This window comes from Trichosurus vulpecula, chromosome 6, assembly GCF_011100635.1.
Source record: "Trichosurus vulpecula isolate mTriVul1 chromosome 6, mTriVul1.pri, whole genome shotgun sequence".
Lineage (NCBI taxonomy): Eukaryota > Metazoa > Chordata > Mammalia > Diprotodontia > Phalangeridae > Trichosurus > Trichosurus vulpecula.
Genome location: NC_050578.1, coordinates 235,454,365 through 235,475,606, shown reverse-complemented (window position 1 = coordinate 235,475,606; position 21,242 = coordinate 235,454,365). Strand labels below are relative to the sequence as shown.

Here is a 21,242-nt window from a genome sequence, read left to right as displayed (position 1 = left end):
ATGTTTGGCCAGGGCACAATCTGGGCTGTGTTACTTTTCTCTGTGAGAACATATTGATGGCTAAACAATGACCCGAGCCTCACTGCAATGATACTAGAACCAACTAGACTGTATATAGGATTCTTCATCGCTATGGAACTTTTTTTAAAAAAAGATGTAATATTTCCTTCATTTTTTACAAAGAAGAGCTTGAAAGTAGTAACAAAGAATGGGTTGTCATATGAGGGAAGGAGACAGGTTGTCATGCTTTCTTTCGAGTTTACATATGGTCTAATCTCAGCAGGCAAGTATTCATTTTATTCTCACTGTCTAGTCCTGGGTAACCTCAGCATCTATAGAAAGAAGACTCTGGCCATGGCCAACATATCCATCCAGATTCTTCTCCCCTATATAGACAATAAAATGGCTACCATCAAATTACTAATAACTCCTCCATGAGCTTAAAGTAGATTTGAAATAATAAAGTATATTTAATTCAAAGCTCTTGGAATCAATACTCCCTACAACCTTTAGAAGCAACTACATTTCATGTCCATTCAAATGAAAATTAGATCCCGGAGTAAAGAAGATCTGAGTTCAAATCTGACCTCAGAAACTTCATTAGTATCTGTGTAACTCTGGCTAAGACATTTAACCTCTACCTCAATTTCCTCATTTATAATATGAGGATGATAATAACTCCTACCTTCCAGAGTTGTTGTGAGGACCAAATGAGATATTTTTGAAGTACTTTGCAAGTGTTATATAGGTGTTAGTTATTATTATTAATAATAATTCAATAAGCATTCATTAAGCACTTATTAAGTGCCAGGCAGGGGAAATACAGACAAAGTGTGAAACCTTTCCAAATTTGGCTGGGCTGGCCCATGGATGATAAAGACAGGATCCATCCCGATACAAGTACTTGAAGCCTTTCCAATCTGGAAGGGGTTGCCAAAGTTTGTGTACTTCTAGTATAATCTTTAAGAATCTATGGTCATATCCATGGACACAAATTTAGTGGAGGCATCCAAAACAAATATGGCAAAGAGCAATGCAGAATATAAAGTGTAAACAGGAATAAAAGGTATACACTTCAAAATACCCTCAAATTATCTAATCTGCATTTGTCACCCAGATAAATTATAAACATTTTCTTAAATGCAGTCTATAATGGGGATCACAGCATTTTTATTCTCTTTTCACTCTTAACTTTCTTTGATTTCATGAATCAAGTTTTTCTATCCATGGAAAAGGGAATCATGATCCCCTCAGAGAGTTGCTGCTGGAAATAACCAATATAGATAAGATCTAAAAGTTTACAATGTGCAAGGCATATAAAAGTGTGTATATGCAAAGAGACACATATATTTTTTTAAAAATGCTATTAAAGGATGTTCAATTGGTAGTCTAATTTAAATTTATGGTCTGGTCTACAATTGTCAAACAAAATGGAATCCACAGAGGTCACTACAAGGAATCTCTTTATTCATTTCCCCAGATTTCAGTCATAGGTAGAAGTGTTAGGCATATTCAATTATGTGGACTTGGTCATATATATCTACTTACATAAGTAGGTGTAATATGTATGTAGGTATATACATATATAATATGTACGTATATGTAATGGAGATTAGCCTGGCATAGTCAAAGAAGTGCTGGGCTTGGAGTCAGGAGAGACATTCGTTCAAACTCCACTTCTAATCTTTTATCAACTATGGTGCCTGTGGGGAAAGTCACAACATTTCTGGACCTCAGCATCCTTATCTGTAAAATGGGAGGAATAATTCTCATACATACCTCATGGAGTTGCAACAAAGGTCAAGTAACATCATGTATTTAAGGTGCTTTGCAAGCATATAGTCATAGATATTAGAATCACTGATTTAGAGCTATAAGGAATCTTAAGACCATTGAGGCCCACTCTCACATTTTATAAACAAGGAAACTGAGGCACAAAGAGGCTGTATGACTAACCCAGGATCATACAACTATAAATATCAACTGTGACTAAATCTATAGTTGCCAGAATCACTAGGCATTTGGTCAGAAGTTTGACTGGCTTTACTTACAGCATCATCCAATAAGTTTCCTGTGCTCTTTTTTCCAGAAGACTTTGTTGAGGAGGGAGAAGGGGAAGGAGAAGGGGCTGAAAGTGTTTCTTCCTGTTCAATCTCTTTTTCCAGCTTTATTAAGCCTGGAGGTTCCACACCATACCTTAGTTTAAAAGAAAGGCAAGAAATCATCACCACATTATCCTTATTAAGCAATATGTATAATATATAGGAATAATATTCAACATTTAAAAAAAATTGGTCGAAACCTGTGATTTCATCATATAGGGAAATTCTAGGGTAAAAATTCTCTCTACTTGTTTAGATCTACAACTCCCCTTCCATGTATAAGTTTAGAAAGGTGCCTAAGTTACTGAGAGGTTGAGTGAATTACTCAGGATCCACAGACCATACGATGTACATCCTACTGGAGCAAAAGGATAAATGATCTCTTTTCATTCTTAAGTTAGTACAGAAATGATGACTTTGAGAACTATGGTGTCTCCCTCTTCCAATCCATCCAGACAGTCTGAGGTTCATACACCTTCATTCTATTATTGCCCCTTCTCTGGAACCCATAATGGTTCTCTATTTAATTCAACTCAATGTACATTTACTTATCATTTACTATATACTAAGGGTTGGGAGTATAAATATGAAAATGAAACCATCAAGGAGCTTGAAAGGAAAGTCAGAAGAATTTTGTGACTGATCAAACACAAGGATCTAAGTAATAAGAGAAGGTGAGCATGATTCCAAGATGTTGCCTCTGCGAGACTGTAGGAAGAGTGATATTGATAGAAAGGTCAGAGAAGGAGGAAACTATTTATGGGAGGAGTTCTTTTTAAGCTCAGTTTTGGACATGCTGAATCAAGTTGAAACTGGAATACTCAAATGGAAATGTTCATTAGGTAGTGGTAGACATAGAATTGTAGCTTAGATGACAGATCAGTATACCACACACACACACACACACACACACACATATATACATGTGTATATACTTATATAAATGTACATGTGCACATATACATTTGTATGTGTACATGAGCACATATGTATGCTTAAGACACACACACACACACATATATATAAATCAACATACATATGTATAAACACATGCATCTATATGCATGATAGATAACATTTTATAAATTTCCATACACAAATACAACCTGTATAAAATAGATAATTTCACAGTTACATTAAAAGTTACATTCCCAAGTTAGAATAAAAATATTTTTGAATAAAATTCAGAAATCATGCCTAAAATTAATAGTAACTACTTGGATTAAATGAAATACAAAAATTATTATATAAAATGTTACATATATCAAACATATGCACATATGAATTTTATATGCATATATAACATATATTTAAATTTTATGCATTATTAGAACACAGACTAATAGTTGCAGCTAAGAAAAATAATTAGCAAATGTACAAATTAGATGTTATTTGTTATATTGGATTGTGATGGGTTAACTTTAATAAGAACTTATGTCTTGATATTAAGTATAGGAAAGTATTAACTGAAATTTGCACATTTATGAGACCTAAGATATGTAAAATTCAAGCATTTTCATCAGCTGACAATAACATTTCTAAATATGACAGTCTCTCTCTCATAAACTTTGGCATAAAATTTGTGCAATAGAATTCTAGTCCGTGAATTTGCTAATTGTTTTTTTATTTGAAAACATTAAAAATTATTAAGTATATATCTGCGAAGTATAATAACTTCAAATTTGGAACCATTATCTCTTCTATTTGGGGTAAATAATACAATTTCATAACTGGAAGAAAATCATTCCTACAAAGGAAAATAAAATAATATAAATATGTTTTGAGATAATTTTAAGTATTAATATAGGAATTCTTAATGGCTTTGTGTGTTTGTGTGTGTGTGTGTATGTGTGTATGTGTGTGTGTGTGTTATAGACCCTGTTGGCAGTATGGTGAAGTTTACAGACCCTTTCTCAGAATAATGTTTTTAAATGCATAAAATAAATTACATAGAATTTCAAAGGAAACCAATTATATTATAATACCGACATAACTTTTCCACATAAATTAATGGAACCCCTGAAATTTAACCATGAATTCTGTGAATCCCAGGTTGAGAATATCTGCATTCATGTTCATGCCAGTGTGTTATACTTTTTTTCTAAATTAAATTTTTTTCACAAATGCCCTTAATTTTAAAACTACAAGTTGATTATTCATATTATAAGGTAATTCTTCCCTTTATACAAAGATCTACCACGTTTTCTTTTTGTTAAAATTTTCATTTCACAGCTGTTAATTCTTAACCCACCTTCTTTGAATCCTCTTTTTTTAATGAAAAGAAAAAAGGCATTTAAACAAAGTTAAGCTATAATAATACCTGATATCATTTGCAGAGTTCCTTTAAATTGAACTCCCCAGAAGAATAGCATAATGAAAAACATACTGAACTGAGAGTATAGCAAATCTGGGCCCTAGTGCTGGTTCTCACACAAACTGTATCTTAGGTAAGTGTTTTAACCTCTTCAAAGTCCTAGGGGGAAAAGGAGAGGAATAAAGGAAGGGGGCAGGTTTCAGGCTACACGATTGTTTAGCCCCTTCAGGTTTTAAATTTTTACTTCATTTAAGTATTTCTTTCTTGATCATTAAATTCTTGACTAAGAGACTATAGTAATCTAAAGTGATAGAATTCACTAACTGATAACGAATCATCAAAAATATAAACATCTAAAATATAAATTAAGTCAAAGGAATACTACAATTCCATTTTTAAAATGTGGCTGACTCATTACTTTTAAAGGAATATATTTGTCACCAAAAACAAAGTACAATTATCTTTTACCAAAAAAATGAGAAAATTACAGAATTGGAATCTTACTGTTTTCTACAAAATGCAGATGCATTGTCCATAAAAATATAAATAATTCACAGTCTAAGCACAATAGCCAGCAATAAAGTAGTCCACGGAAAATCCTGATCCTTGGACTTTATAATACATTATCTGGATAAATTGAGAAGTTAACCAAGCCCATGCACACAGTAAGTGAATGAATAGAAATAAATCTAAAACCTAAAATACAAGCTTTGTGCTAGTATTGGCATGCAGGGGCACGGCCTGTCTAATGAAGTTATATACAATTCATTTATTGCCTTTCTGTCTAGCCATGCCAACAGGTTGTAAATTATTACCCACTGCTTGGATGGGGGCTTACACCTGCAAGTTAACTTAGTCATCAAATTGGCCTTTTCCCCTTCTTTAAAAGTTTCTACCTCTTTATTTGTATTACTTTCCATAGTCTAGACCAATTCTGAGTTCTACTTTTCCCAAGATTTCCATTAGGGGCTATTAAATGTCCCCCTGGATGCACCTGACTTTCTTAGACAGATTTGAGATTAAAACAAAAAGTCAAAAGGCTGAATCCACCAAAAAAATCATGGTGCCCATAGATTCTGACAGTGGACAAACAGGATGGACCACATCAAGGTAATTTCTTCTTTTATTCTGTCTTCATAAGACAAATTAAATAGCTAAGGAAAGAATGTGCCTGGAGGATTACCCTCTAATAGGCTTCTGAGAATGGCCCCTCCTATTTCCTAGAAAAAAATGAAACAGAAGCCCAGAAACTTACTAAAACTGTTCAGCAGACTATAATGTTCAAATAAAACACACATGGTTTATCTGAGAGAGGGGGAGGAAGTTTCATGGCCATATAAAAGAAATTGGTGTGTGTGTTGTTTTTAATGTGTGTTGTTTTTAATCTTGTGTCTAAATCTTGTATAAAAAAAACAAATATTCATTAGAAGGCAGGATGATACAGGAAAAATAGACCAACTTGAAGTAAAAAAAATGTAGTTTTCAGTTTGGGCTTCACTGTCTTACTCAGTGTATGAACGTGAACAAGTCAATTGCCACTCTGAACCTCATTCTCTTCATCTGTAAAGATGAAGATAATTATGCAGTCATTGCCAATTTCCCAAGGTTACTGTAAGAAGAAAATTAGATAATGTATGAAAAGCACTCTTTAACTGTAAAAAGTCATAAAAATATATGCTATTACACATTTCATGTAAAGAGGTAACTAACAAATTTTTATGCCCAGGTCAAGAAGCATACACTTCATTCTCAAACTTAGTAATTCATGGTGTCAAAATGATACAAGAAGAATATAGGAAGTTACATCCCATGGTTGCATATTATTGCAATGTACTTGAATTTGATAGCTTCTTACTTTAATTATTCTTTCAAAAAGTTTTTTTTAATTTATTTTTATTATTCATTTTTAAAAGAATTTTTTTACATTATTTTGTGGGGGGGAAGACAGGCAATTGGGGGTAAGTGACTTGCCCAAGGTCACACAGCTAGTAAATGTGTCAAGTGTCTGAGGCTGGATTTGAACTCAGGTCCTTCTGACTCCAGGGCCAGTGCTCTACTCATTGCGCCACCTAGCTGCCCCTAAAGGAATTTTTAATTGTAAATTCATACCTCCTGCACTGCCCAACCATTGAGAAAAAAACAATGTGATAAAAATTAAATATGTGACATCAGGCAAAACACACTTCCATATTAGCCATATTTAACTTATTCTTTTTAATTAGGTGCTAGGGTTCTGGTTGGTAATTAGTTGTTCCTAAACTGCTGAAGGAATGCATGTGTTAATTTTATTTTTACTATTTATATTTCTAGGCTTTGAGTAAAATCTCTGCTTGCCCTACCATTGCTACATTTCTGGTTTCACGGCTTGGTGGATATCTGAGGAACATGGCTAAGAACTGCACCAGGATAGGTAGGCATAGGTTGTAATTTGTTTCATTAGAGGGAGTACAGTCATTGATGAGACAACGTATCAAAGTATTATATATTTAATTAAAGAAAAGAGAAATTTATTGGAATATTAGCATTTCAATTTCCCTTCCCAAAAATGATGGCTTTATTTAGTTTTAAAACCAAGATTGATAAATTATTTAAAAAAGAAGTAGCCTCTTTGTCCTATTCCCTGCCTCTAATGAACCCTAGGGACAGCTAGATGGTACAGTAGACAGAACACTAGGCAGGGAGTTAGGAAAATCTGAGTTCAAATCCAGCCTCAGACACTGATGAACTATGTGACCCTCGGCAACTCACTTCACCCTGTTTGCCTTGGTTTCCTCATTTGTAAAATGGTCTGGAGAAGTAAATGGCAAACCACTCCAGTATCTCTGCCAAAAAAAAAAAAACCCAAATAGGGTCACTTTACTGAATCAGGAATGGCTGAAATGACTCGACAACAACAATATGAACCTGAAAATCTTATTTCAGGGTAAAGGCAATGCTGGGTTCTCAATGGCCAAGCCAGGAGAATGAAGGTTCTGGCAGGTACTACCATACTGGAAAGGCTTTGAGTACAAATCAAGGAGCCATTTTCTTCTTCTCCCTCTCTCTTATTCTCTCTGAATGGGCTGGAGGGGAACAAAACAAGTAGAAAGACAGGGAAGAAGACAAAAGGTAGCATGAAAGGAAAGAAGGAAGAATTATTGAAGAATGAGGGGAAAATAAGAGGTATTGAAATTTAATAATAGTAATATTAATAATTACTAGCATTTATAAAGCACTTTAAGGTTTGCAAAGTGCTTTATCCGTTATCTCCTTCGGTTCTCACAACAGCTTCATGTGGCAGGTGCTATTATCTCTACAGATGAAGAAAATGAAGCTGAAAGGTTAAGTGACTTGCCCAGAGTCAGACAGCTAATAATATTATGAGACAGGGTTTGAACTCTGGTCTTCCTAACTCTAAGCTGCTATACTACTGAGCTGCCCTATAGATTTATTCACTAGATTTGGAAAAACTGCAAGAGGGTCAAAGAAAGAGAACAGATGAAAAGGTGGGGTGTGAAAAGCAGTCATGAGGCAAAATGGGGTGCTCCAGATAATTTGCTTAGCCATGCTACCTCCTCATGACCACACTAAAACTTTTGATGGGTAAGTAGAAAATAAGACATTGACTGCCTTGCCTCAAGCTGTTGTGAGGCATCTCTATTGCCCATGTGGCTACCAAGCTGCTAGGTGATGCAATGGATAGAGCACTGGGTCCCAGGAAGACCTGAGATCAAATCTAGACTCAGATATTTACTAGCTGTATGATCCTGAGCAAGTAATTTAAGCACTAGCTGCCTCAGTTTCCTCATCTGTAAATAATAGCTCAAGGATAAAATGAGATAACATGTGAAGTGCTTTGCAAACCTTAAAGCACTCTATAAATGCTAACAACGACAACAAGAACAGTAGAAAAACCCTATCTTTATTCTTTTAAGGACAAGACCTACCTGGCTGCAATCCGGCCCAGCTCTAGCAAACAAAGGCACACTTCTCTAGGCTGCTTGTGGAGAACTGGAAAGGCAAGACAAAGAAAAAGAACTTTTACAACAAAAAGGAATTTCAGAGTTGTGCATGGATAAACAGATTTAACCTCTTGGTGTCACTAAAAGTTGAATTTAATGTGCTAGACTCTTCAATCATTCTTTTTTCAGACCCACTATAGAGCGCTAGATACCCACTGTGCACTTAGAGGTGCTGAGGGCTGAACACAGTTCATACATCATTCTCCAAAGGAACCCATTAGTGTTCTCAGGAAATCCCAGCTGTGTTATTCATTTCAATCAAGAAATACTAACATCATCATACTTAGGACAAGCCTAGAGACAGTTACAAGGGATACAGTTAATGGCCATTAGGAAACTACATCTAGTAGACACACAAGTACATGAAAATACTCAATCCACGTTTAAAAAATCCTTGTACTAGGTTTATAAGTGATTTTAGAAAAAAACAACCCACTGAGATAGCTATCAAATAATAATGAATAATGTAAGTAGAGATTTCTCAGGTTTAATTTCCCCCAACTAATGAACATTGAATAGACGAAACATTATTTAATCAAGTGCTTCTAACTGGATATATACAGTTGTAAATAAATTCCACTGAGTGCACACAAAAAGAAATTGTTCTCAAACTACTGATTTATTCATTCGACTGATGGCTGCTATCCTCATTAGCAAGGGCTAGTATATCACAAAATTGTTTGCTAACACTGGCAAGATGTGCTAGAATTTATTCTATTGTTCCCAAGACTAATTCCTGAGATTTTTTGAAGAAATGTTTTTGATATTTCCAAAGTCTCCTAAGGAGAGAAATAGGCTATTTGGTACCTCAACAAACAATTAGGTTAATATATGCATAATATTTTGATTCATTGATCCTAGAGAGAACACAACCATCAGTTGTGTGGAAACACATTTATCCAGCAAAATAGCATGACCCCACGAAGTTAGAACTGTACGATTAAACAAACATCCAGTTTCACCTCCATCTGCCCATTTCAGGGACCGAGTCCTTCTTTTCCTTCCAAGTGATAGCAGTGATGCCTCATCCTGAAGTCAAGGTGGAGGGTATTAGTAACAGCACACATACGTATGTATATATGTATATATACACACATATATACAAGTAATTGTATATATTTTACATTTTTTGCTTAAATGTGTATGTACCCCAATTTTGCCACCATCAAGCAATAAAATGGCATGGTTCTTTGATTTTTAAAATGTGTTCAATTCCCTTCCCCTTTTTTTCATTAGTCTAGATTTAAAAGGTTCTCTATTCATGTAATAAAAGGTCACAGCTATGTTCTCAGTGGGGAAAGACTGTCAATCTGGATGACAGTCGAAAATCTAAATTTTATTTGTATTCTTGGGGGACACAGAGGCAGAATGTTACATATATTTTAGACATAACATTATCAGTTGTTTTGTTTAATCATTTTTCTTTATTACAAGGGATGTTTTGATGCAAATGATGAATATAAAGGGGACTTAACTGTGCTATAAAGCCCAAGACCATTGATTAATTTAAAAAAATCTTAATTCTATAATATTTTCAAATTTAAAAAAATCTCTCCTGAGCAAACTTCAGCCGAGTACTTTTTAAAAATTATCACAAATATTTAATTAGTAGAATATAAAATAATGGAGGTTGGCTGTGTAAAGGTCATTTTAACCTCTATTTCCTATGTACTTCTTATTTATTAAAATTAAGAAGTTGAGATTTTTACAGTGATAAATTATCAAGTGAACTTTAAAGTAGACAAGACAGATGGATGGTTCTATCTCAATAATTTTCAAACAGAGAACAATACCACGCTCATCATAAATGGAATTCCACACAGAGTATCAAACTGAGAAAAATTAATCCTATCACTAATTGTCAAGCTCCCATTTTTTGACCTGGAGTTTTATCTCATCTGAGTCACAAAATCATCATTACGGACATCATGATAGGAAATGTCACTAACACACAACATAGCATGTGACCAGCTGTTAAGCCAAGGTCAATTTCCTATTTTGTGCTCCAGGGAATGGGGCCCCCAATACTTTCTACATGCTTGCAGATGTGTTTCCCACTCTAAAACATACTGGCTAGATGATTTTGGCCAAGTTCTTTAACCTCTCAGTTCTCTAGCTAAGACTATCAGTTGAAAGGAACTTGCCAACCTGTATCATCTAGGAGTTTCTCTAGATCGATGATATCATAGTCCCTATTCCTTTCATTCATGTCCTAATGAAAAAAAATAGTAACACTTGGAGAATAACAGATCATGTAGGAAGTAGCTTTATACAAAAGTCAATATCAGCGGATATGAAAATGATGAATCAGGGTGTGATATTTCTACCATGTAGTGTTCCTAAATACTAGAATATCACTATAAAGTCATAATGTTTATAAAAAACCCAGGATAGTGTGAAAGGAATGCAGCTCTCAAAGGTGCTTCTGCAAGAAAGAGTATCAAACCTGGGCACTATATGAAATAAAATGTTGTGATAAGACTTCTTATGGCTATTTTGCATTCCTTTATTTAATCCCCTGAGGGGTCATTAATCTAGCTTAAATACTTAGCTTAAATACTGGCCCTGTAACAGTGTCACTGAGAAAAACACATAATTAAGAATTGAGAAAATTGCATATAATTAACTACACTCTTTATTTTACTTCCCTAAAAGAATTTAAGATAAATAATTTTCTGTCTCTTAATCTGTTTTCTAACCAAATCAAAACTTTTTAGTTTTTGGTACAAAAAAAAATCATCTTGGGATGGTAATATCCTAGATTTAAAGTTGAGAGTGACCTTGGAATTCATCTGCTCTGATGACCTAATTTTTCAGATTAAGAAACTGAGGCCAAAAGATAAAGCAATCTGCTTACCCAAGATCAGCCAGTAAGCGGCAGAGATAAAAGCGTTTTGACTCCAAACCCAGCACATGGACACTGTACTACACTGAATTTACTTGCTCAAACATAATATTTTCTATTATATCAATTTTCATACATAAGCATAGTATACTCCCGAATTCAAATTTTGTTACCATAATTTGATTTACGTATTTTATCAAGTTTTTCGGGAAGCATCAGGATTGAAACAGGGACTGGACTTTTGATTCTATTCATACAGGAACTCCCTGGTAAGGAAACTTCCTCTACCAGTACAGATTGGTACCTTCTCTGGAAAGCATGGATGTTTAAATAATGCAAAGTATTAAAAATTTAACTGCAAAACACATTTGTTTACATTAAAAAAGTAAAACTGAGAGAACTTTTGGGGTGAATTTGTTTGATATTTTCAGTATAAGTAATGAGAGACTAAAAGAAATGAAGTCAAAGGATAGAAATTAATTATTTAATGACTGTTCATCTGTAGTTTAAAAAAAACTGTGGAGGAGAAATTCTTTGAGATAAAGAAATTCTATGACTGAGATATATTAGTATGCATACCATGAGCATTCTGCTAGTCAGTGTGTTTCTCATTTCCCTTATTTATGTACATCAAAACTATTTAATCTCAAATTCTCTCAGTTTTCATATCAAGTAGGTTAACTAAGGCAGCTTATATAAAAAGTACATGCAGGGATGTCATGGCTGTTAATAATTTATGTTAGAAGCCAAGCAGCTATTGAAATGGAAAAGATGCCATTCTCTCAAAATTTTAAATTTCATCTTATCCTTAAGAACTAAATCATTTATGTGCTTACTTTTTCAAAATAGTCTTTGTTAATTGCTAGTTAGACAGCTGACAAGTTTACTTAGAACTTAAGCCTGTCCTAGGAAGGTTAAATGAAGCACTTCCTCATTCTTTTTACTTTTGGTGGGGGGGAGGAACAGGAAGAAGGGGAAAGTGTTATGATGGTGGGACGAAAATTGAAAACCTTGGCATACCATAAAATTTCTCATTCATTTTAAATTCATTTATTGGCTCATACTCTTAACAATATATAGAAATTGGGAGCAGCTAAGTGGTACAGTGGGGAGAGCACTGGTCCTGCAGCGAGGAGGACCTGCGTTCAAATGTGGCCCCAGACACTTGACGCTAGCTATGTGTCCCTGGGCAAGTCACTTAACCCCGATCGCCTCCCCAAAATCAAAACAAAAAATATAGAAATTGTACAAAATGTAAATAAAATTTGAAAGGTATGATTGCATCTTATGTAATATATTTATGCTTAAGATTAGACTGTGATTTCATTAGTGTAGGGAATTTCCAGTGAGGATAGTCCCTTCACCAATATAAGTTGATTCCTGCTCTTCAATTAATATTCTTAGAATATTACCTAACATACTGAAATTGTCTTTCTTGCTCAGGGTCACACAACCAATAGGTATCAGAAGGAAAACTCTAACCCAGACCTTCCTATCTGAAGCTAGCACTTCAGCCATTATATCAGGTTATCTCTTTATAAACATTGCTAAAATATATATTTGGTCCACACTTATGATTTCACCTTGCAGAGAATTCCTAAATGAGAAAACTCCATCTACTGAAACAGACCAGTAACTGTCCTACAACTTGGAGATTTCCTTGGGACACTGAACGGATTTGACTTGCCAAGAGTCGCATAGCTAATATGCATCAGAGGTTAGACTTGAACCTTGGTTTAATTCAGTTATCCATCCATCTACTCATCCATCCATTCATCCACATAACCAAGTGGAAAAAATTTTTTGCTCATTTTTTATTCTCTCTTAGTGCATTTTAATTTTAACAGTCAGAGTTTTGCAAAGTGATCATTGCCTTTGGAAAGTTTTTTTTTTCTTCTTCATCTTCTTTTAATGATCAAACCATTTGGAAGAAAACTGTAATTATTTCCTCAGGGAAATAGAACCCCAATCTGCCATTCAAACTCCATTACAGGAGGCCCAACTCCATACCCTGCATTCTGTCAAAATCTTATAAGCATCAAACGTCAAATGGAATTTTGCCTGCTTTGGAGATACAAGATCAGTCTAATGTCTAAGTAATGAATAAAGTTTCTATGTCATAGTACACACAGAAACACACTGCATTCTGCAATGAAGGTATGGTTCAACTAGCTACATTATAGTTTAACAGATGGACAAGGTTATGAAAGTTATTGAGTTCCCCTCATAAAAATTCTATTATCCATATGCTTTTTATAGTACGATATTAATGGCAATTCCTCAGGGAGGGCATGGATTTTTTTTAAATTCTCATGCAAGGAGGAAATTAAGGGGAAAAACTTTTAATCAGCTAAACCTGCCTTAATCTTGAATACTTATTAACTTCAAATTGAGCCTCCCCATTTTAGACATGTGGCCTTTTAACTTATGGCAAAATAGGGCAGCAGAAAGGGCCCTGGATTAGATGATCAGAAGCCTTAGATTCTAATTCTGATTTGTCACTAACTAACTTTAAGTGTGTCATTTAAACAATGAACCTCACTTATCTCATCTATAAAGGGATAATAGGGCAACTGGGTGGTTCAGTAAATATTGTCAGAACTGGAGTCAGGAAGACCTGAACAAATCCAGCCTCAGACACTTACTAGCTATGTGACCCTGGGTAAGTCACTTAACCCTGTTACCTCGATTTCTTACCTGTAAAATTATTTGGAGAAGCAAACGTAAACCATTCTAGTACCTTTAGTAAGAAAACCCCAAATGCAGTCATGAAGCCTCCGCCATGACTGAAATGATTGAACAACAAAGGGATAACTACAACAACAACAACATAACATGGTTTAGACTCTAAATAAAATAAATCTTAATGAAAGGATTTGCTCTGTAAAGTTTGGATTCAGTTAAAGGGCCACATTTGAAGACCTAGAGCACCATATGTGGTCTTAAGACTGCAGGTTCTCCACCCCTGGTTTAGATTGAGAGTTGGCTGGATTTTCAAAGTCATTTTATCCAGACCTCTTCATTTTACATAAAAGAAACAGGCTCAGAGAGGTTAAGGTTAAGGACCTTCTTTTCTAAGGAAATACAGGTAACACGATAGAACAAGGAATCAAATTGTCCTGTTGACCTTAGGAGGATCTTCTGAGATTCAGATATGATAATATACATGAAATCACTTTGAAGATTCTAAAGCACTACATCCAAGTCCAAGATATTGGTGTAGTAATGGTGATGCAAGAAAAGCTGTGTATATTTGCATGGCAACAGATAAAAAAGAAATCATCTCTTCCTGTGGTACTTCGCTACTCCCAGGATATAAAGTAGCAGGTGAGTCTATCACCTCCCAGAAAGATAAAGAAATGGATCTAAGCCGTTCTGCTTTACTCCTCCAGGGGACACACAGAAGAGCTTCAGTTAGTGAGAGGAGTGGGGCTTAGCATAGTGATCAAAGGTAAAGGATCTTGTTAGATCAAAAAATGGAGAAGGAAGATTGCGTGTGTGTGTGTGTGCGCGCGCGCGCGTGTGTGTGTGTGTGTATGCGTGCACGTGTGTGTATAGGGGAGGATCGAGTTCAATTACCTGACAAGCAAAGTGAGGTTACCTTCAGCTCAACCACTTGTTAGCCTGTTTTTTGTGGGCACACACACACTCATACACACATACATTTTTAATAACTTCGCTAGTTTAGACAAACTCTGAAGTCTTGCTTTTGTCTTCCACCTTGAAATGAAGGTTTGAATGACTATCTTCTATCATTCAAAACAGATTTTATTGATATGAAGGACATATTATCACTGTTGCAAGGTCATGGTCCACAGAATCATGAGAAAGAATATTTTGAATGTGATATGTTATCTGGGATACATATCAAATTAATAAGGAATATTCAATCCCATCTTTCATCAATAAAAGAATAGAGGACAGAGCATACTCAAGTCTCAATTATATATGCTAAGAGTCTAATTATAACATTTTGGCCTTTGGGATGGGTTTTAGGGAATCTATGTTAGGTTCTCGAAATAAGGGGGTTTATGATTGGGAAAGTCACTTCAAAACAAATGATGACTGAATCATGACATAATAGAAGGAGCACTGGATTTGAAGTCAGAGGATCTGTGTTTGAAATCTAGTTCTGACGCTTTTTCCCTGGTAGGCACTTAACCATTTGGGGCTTCAGTTTCTTCACCTGCACAGTGATAGGGCTAGACAAGACAATGCCCCTTCTGGTTGTACACCCTATAATCCTAATTTCAGAGGAGGCAGAAATCGATCTATTTTCCATAACTTAACCCATTCTCAAATTGTCTCTGCATCACGCTTCATGTTAGGAATAAACCAATTTTACAAAAATGAATATATTACCTACCCTTTCTCTGTGTTTAGTTCCAAAAAATTTATATGACCTCAGTGAGTAGAGAGTATTTGAGGTGTACCCCTACCCCAAATAAAGGCTGTGTATAACCCGATGTTAATAAAGTAGTAAATAAATAGCATAGGCATTAATTACAAAATCTGAAGTCAATATTTTCCTGGATTAGCCATAAGAATAATCCATGTATAGATATTCAAGAACTAGTCATATGTATAAAGACATTGCTACTATTTTTTCTTAGCTCTAATAAAAATAGGGAACATTATCCCCTGTAAAATGGTTCTTTGGCCCTCAAAATAACAAACTACACCCTGAGATATGGCTGGTTCAGTCAAACATTAGTAAACAGGCATAGAACCTTCTTCTGATGCAACACACGGCCCTGAGATGTAGATTGATAACGTATTTTGAAAATCAACACTCAAAACCCTTGGGTTTCTTGACAGGAGGGCAAAGCCAGGACTGCAGTGGGGAATCCTTTGGTCAGCCTTTCCCATTTCCATAACAATAATCATGGTTGGACCAGAGAATTATGACCATCAGAGGTCATTGTCAATATACTACATCAGAAGACAGGTTCACAGAGCAAAGTCACAAGCACGACATGACAAATACAGTCACCACAACAAAAGAGGGGAATGTTCCAAAAGAAACCACACACACACACAGGAGCATGCCGGCATAGCAAAGAGCAAACCCTTTTCTTGTTGAGCGGATTCTTTTTTCAGAGAAACGGATGGAGAAGATTCCCTGGCTCCAAGTCCTATAATCATTTAATAACATTGTGATGTTGACATGGTTAGTACAAGCCAAGTGTTTATCCCAAACAAACATGTTATCAGGGCATGCTTTTCCTCTCTTTAGATATCTCTCAGCTTCCCACTGTCGATAGAATTAGAGGCAACCCAACAGAACCCCTAGAAAACATTTTAAACACTGATTAGCTTCACAAACATGAGAAATTTTAAGGTGCAAAAGTCAATTATAAGTAGCAAAACTCCCAGCCAAAATATGGTATTAATTTAAAGAATGGAATTCATTACTTACTCACACCTTAAATAACCACGTATTATAAGCATCAATTTTATAATATATAGTTTAAACTGCTATTACTGATGAGTTTGTATGCAACATATTTTGGGATGTCCAATTTAAAACAGAGAAGGCACATAGAGAAAGATCTAGAACAAGGTTAGTCAGAATTATTTTGCAAAGATTTGTAAAATATTTATTATGCCAATTACATAGATTCTTAACCTGATTAGCCAGAGAAGAAAAAAACTCCAGAGGACTCTAAGTATTTGAAGGGCTGTCATATAAAGAGGAATTAGGCTTGTCCTGCTTAGCTACAGATGGCAGAACAAGGAAAAATAGGTGGAAGTTCCTGAGGCAGGAATGTAGGCCTGCCACAAGGAAAAGCTTTCCAATATTTTGGAGCTATCCAAAGACAGGATAGGGGCTACCTCTGGAGAAAATGGATTTCCCTTCATTAGTCTTCAAGCAAATACTAGATGACTCTGTATGTTTTAAAGGGGATTCCTTTAAGGGCATGGTGAGGTTGGATAGCCACTGAGGTCTCTTTCATTCTGATATTCCATAATTATCTGACTGTTCATTTTCTTATCGATAAGACCATTATTTAATAGTCCAGATGTCACAAGGATGTATCTATGACCTTGAAAATGGATAGTTCTTTAATAATCAATATTAACATATTAAATACTCTCTAGCACCTTTGACACATTTTAGAATCATTGGCAAAGAGATGTGAAAAGCCCAAGAGCTCATTTAATATAATTGCCTCATTTTACAGATTTAGAAATTGAGGCCCATTGCTAGCATACTGCCTGGAATATATCAGGCACTCAATAAAGGCATACTGAATTGATTTGACATGACCTCTCCAAGACATACAGGCATTTAAGTGGCAGAGTGAGAATTTAAACCCAAGCCTCTCTATTCTAAAGTACACTATCCATCATAATATGATTTTCCTTCCTATTCTTTTTAGTTTTAAAATAAATTTATTTAAGATAATGTTGGTAAAGAATACTAGAGTCATATCATGCTCAGATTAAACTTAAAATGTAGATATTTCAAAAATAATTCTAAAAATTAATTCATGGGGTTTTATGCTAGAAGTAATTCAGGAAAATCTGAGTTCAAATCCTGCCACTGAAGCTTACTAGTCACATCACCCCAAGTAAGTCATGTAATCTCTCTGTGTCTCAGAGAACTATTTAAGACATTTACTCAGTTACAGAACATATATGGATTTTTTCCCTCCGTGATGCTTTTGAAATCAGTTATCACACATGCAAAAATAAAAAAAAAGGTTAGCAACACCCCACCCCCATCATTCGTAGTGGAAAAAATTCACGGATTTGGGCAGGACTCTTCATTTACTTACCTTTTATATTAGAGACAGATGAGATGTATTTAGGGGGTAAACGTAGCATTTTACACTTCAATCCTGAAGCAGATTCTACCACTTAAGAAGCTGTTTCATCTAAAGGCATATCAATACATTATTTTTGATAATCCCTAGCTCAAACCTTCAGTTCAAAAGAAATTTGTCCTCATACACTGTATATACTTTGTATTCCCTGATCTGGTTACGTGTTGTTTCTTCCCAATAGAATGCATGCTCCTTGAGGGGAGAGACTTTTATTTTTGTCCTTCTATCTCCAGAGGGAGGAGTGTGATGTAGTGGATAGAAAGCTGGCCTTGAGATCAGGAAGACCTGTATTGACTCCTCCCTCTGCCACATAATGGCTCTATGTTCTGAGACAAGCCACTTAATTTCTCCACCATCTAATAATCCTCTAAGACTACAAATTGAAGAGAAGGTGCTGATCTGCACTGGAGCAGGAGTTTCCTCACCGAAGAAATCAGTTCCAGTCCCTACTTCCAATGCTTTGCACATTTCCTGGCCCACAGTAGGTACTCAATGAATACCTACCTGAATGATAAAAGGTGGATGAACAAGAGCAAATTACTAAATTCTACCATCCTTGGAAGTCTCAGTGGCTGTATACATCATCAAACTAGCAACAATGGGTGGGAAGGGCAAAGTCAAAAACGTGGGCTAATAAGAACAAAACTTACCAATATTGAGACATAGCCAAAGGTGGAATTCAGCTCTGTTTCTTGCCCCCAAATCCAGCATGCTAAGCAGCATAACATGATTTTTTCCTCTTTCATACTCCTTTTAATTTCAAAGCTACTTTCTGTTTAAAATAATGTTTGTGAAAAATACTGCTGGCCCAGTCCATTACCAAAAGGTTGATATTTTCTTTTATTTCTTTTTCCCCAGATATGATAGCCAGCAAGCTAAATGCTGACATTTCACTCAGGAAAATAAAAAAAGGTTGTCTCCCAAGAATGGCATAAGGAGATAAGCAGCAGGGTTGAATTTGTATGATGGTTTTGTATGAGCTGGGAAGAATTGTATCTCACCAACAATCAAGAAAGGGGTGAAGCAGACATGAAGCAAAAAAAAAAATAAAAAATATTACTGTACAAGCTTGGAGACTGCTTCCAGAAGCAAAACAATAAACAACAATTATTATTATTGTAATTGCTACCAAGTTCCTCTTCCCTATCATGCCCTTCCCCAATATGAGCTTGCTTGTCATTAGGCAGGGTCTAAAGAGAGCTAATTGAGATTTGGTGAATCCAGATTCTTTCCCAAACAGTTGTGCAAGAAACAAGGAGAACTGGAACAGAAGCATGGCATATCAGTTGCTACAGAGATAAGGACTTATTTTTTCAAGCTGGAAAGGACCTTTTGAGCAGCTCAAAACAGAGGGCCCTTGATAAGTCCTCAGCACAGTAGATTTTCTCCTTCATCGGAATATCTTTTCATTTTATTTGTTTTTCAGATCACCAGGAAACAAAGGATGTTCTTCATCTCATTTTCTATTGAAATGAAAACTATAAGAGGTGAGGGAGGGGACGAGGGGGTGGGAGCAAGCATCTTGTCCTAAATTCCCTTTCAAAAGTTGTGCAAAGACATTTCAAGCACAGGACACAGGGTTATTGTTGTCTTGTGTCCTCCAACGGATTCTCGAATAAGGGTGACCCAGGGTGTCAGTGAGAGCCTCCTCTCTCCTCACCCAGAAGTCCAGCACGAGGAAGTCCACTGGGAAAACAGAATTGATTTAAAGTCCCCTTGTGGGGGTTAGCATTACAATCCAAGGGCACAGCTGTTTCCCTTCTTGGCATGATCCTAAATTCAACACTAAGAATGGTCAGGTTTTTCTTTCTCCCTAGAGACTGTGACCACATCATCTTACTAACTACTTCAGGGTTTCTTAGCATCTGTGTGTGTGTGTGTGTGTGTGTGTGTGTGTGTGTGTGTGTGCATGTGTGCAGTATTGACCCCTACAGTGAAAACTATAGACCCCTTCTCAGAATAATATCTTACATGCATAAAATAAAATTCACAGGATTGCAAAGGAAGCCAACTTACTAAAACATAGCCATCAAAAATGTGTCTACACATATTTTTAAAAATACAAGTATACTAGAAGGCACAGTAGATAGAAAACCAGGCCTGAAGTCAGGAAGACCTGGGATCAAATATGTCCTCAGATACTTACTAGCTATGTGACCCTGGGCAAGTCACTTGACCCTGTTTGCCTCAGTTTTCTCATCTGTAAAAAGAGCTAGAGAAGGAAATGGCAAACTATTCCACTATCTTTGCCAAGAAAATCCCAAATGGGGTCATGAAGAGTCAGACATGACTGCAGTAACTGAACAATAACAAAATGCTAGGTTAAGAACCTCTAATCTATTTAGAGCAAGAAAAGTTTCTAATTTAAATTTAAAAAATTCCTAATGGGGAAATCCCTTCTGTAATGACTCTTCTGTAACTTTTAGTCTTAAAGAATCCTCTGGAGGCCATAAAATGTGGAGGCTTGACCAGAGTTGCACAACCAGAATATGTTCTGGGCTGAACTTGAACTCAGGGTTTCCTCTCTCTGAAGTCAGCCCTCTATCCACTAAGCCAAGTTAACTTTCCAGCTACTGATGCAATAACAAAACAAACAAACACTATGTGTATTAAAAAGGGAAAGATTGTAACTAGACTGGGAAATTAATGAAAGAAATTGGAACATATCTGTTACTATCTTTTCCTCTAATGCTAAATATTCTTCTATACATAAGCAATTGCGGGGTGGGGAGGGGACGATATCCAGACCTGCTATTTCATTGCTATAAGGAGTTCCTGGTGAGAAACTCTCTCCACCAAGGAAGATCTACAGCTGTTTTCCAACTTAGAACCTTTGAGAGTTATTGGAGAGGATGAAGAGGCCAAGTGCCTTGACAGGGGTAACAGTCTTTTCTGTTTCTTGTGGGCCCCTTTGGCATTCAGGTAACATCTATGGATGCCTTCTCAGAATAATGTTTTGAGTGAATAAGATGAAATTAATAGGATCACAAATAACAACTAATTATATTGAAACTCAGGCATCAAAATGTATATTAAGAAAAAAAAGTTCAGTGACTACAGTTCCTTAGTCCCCTGACCCTAAAGTCACCCAGCCAACAGTTGCCAGAAGCAGGTCTTAAATCCAGATCTTCCTGAACTTGAAGTCAACTA

The 21,242-nt window shown here is 35.8% G+C and overlaps 1 protein-coding gene across 2 annotated transcripts in view; it reads right to left on the bottom strand.

Moving 5' to 3' along the window:
• GAS2 (growth arrest specific 2) overlaps positions 1-21,242 on the bottom strand; it is a 149,467-nt gene that overhangs the window by 58,556 nt on the left and 69,669 nt on the right. For both annotated transcript variants that reach the window (XM_036763326.1, XM_036763325.1), the window contains exons 5-6: positions 8,343-8,406; positions 2,052-2,196 (exon numbers count right to left, since the gene is read on the bottom strand). In XM_036763326.1, the coding sequence (XP_036619221.1) occupies positions 2,052-2,196; positions 8,343-8,406 (209 nt within the window). The remainder of the gene's footprint in view (positions 1-2,051; positions 2,197-8,342; positions 8,407-21,242) is intronic.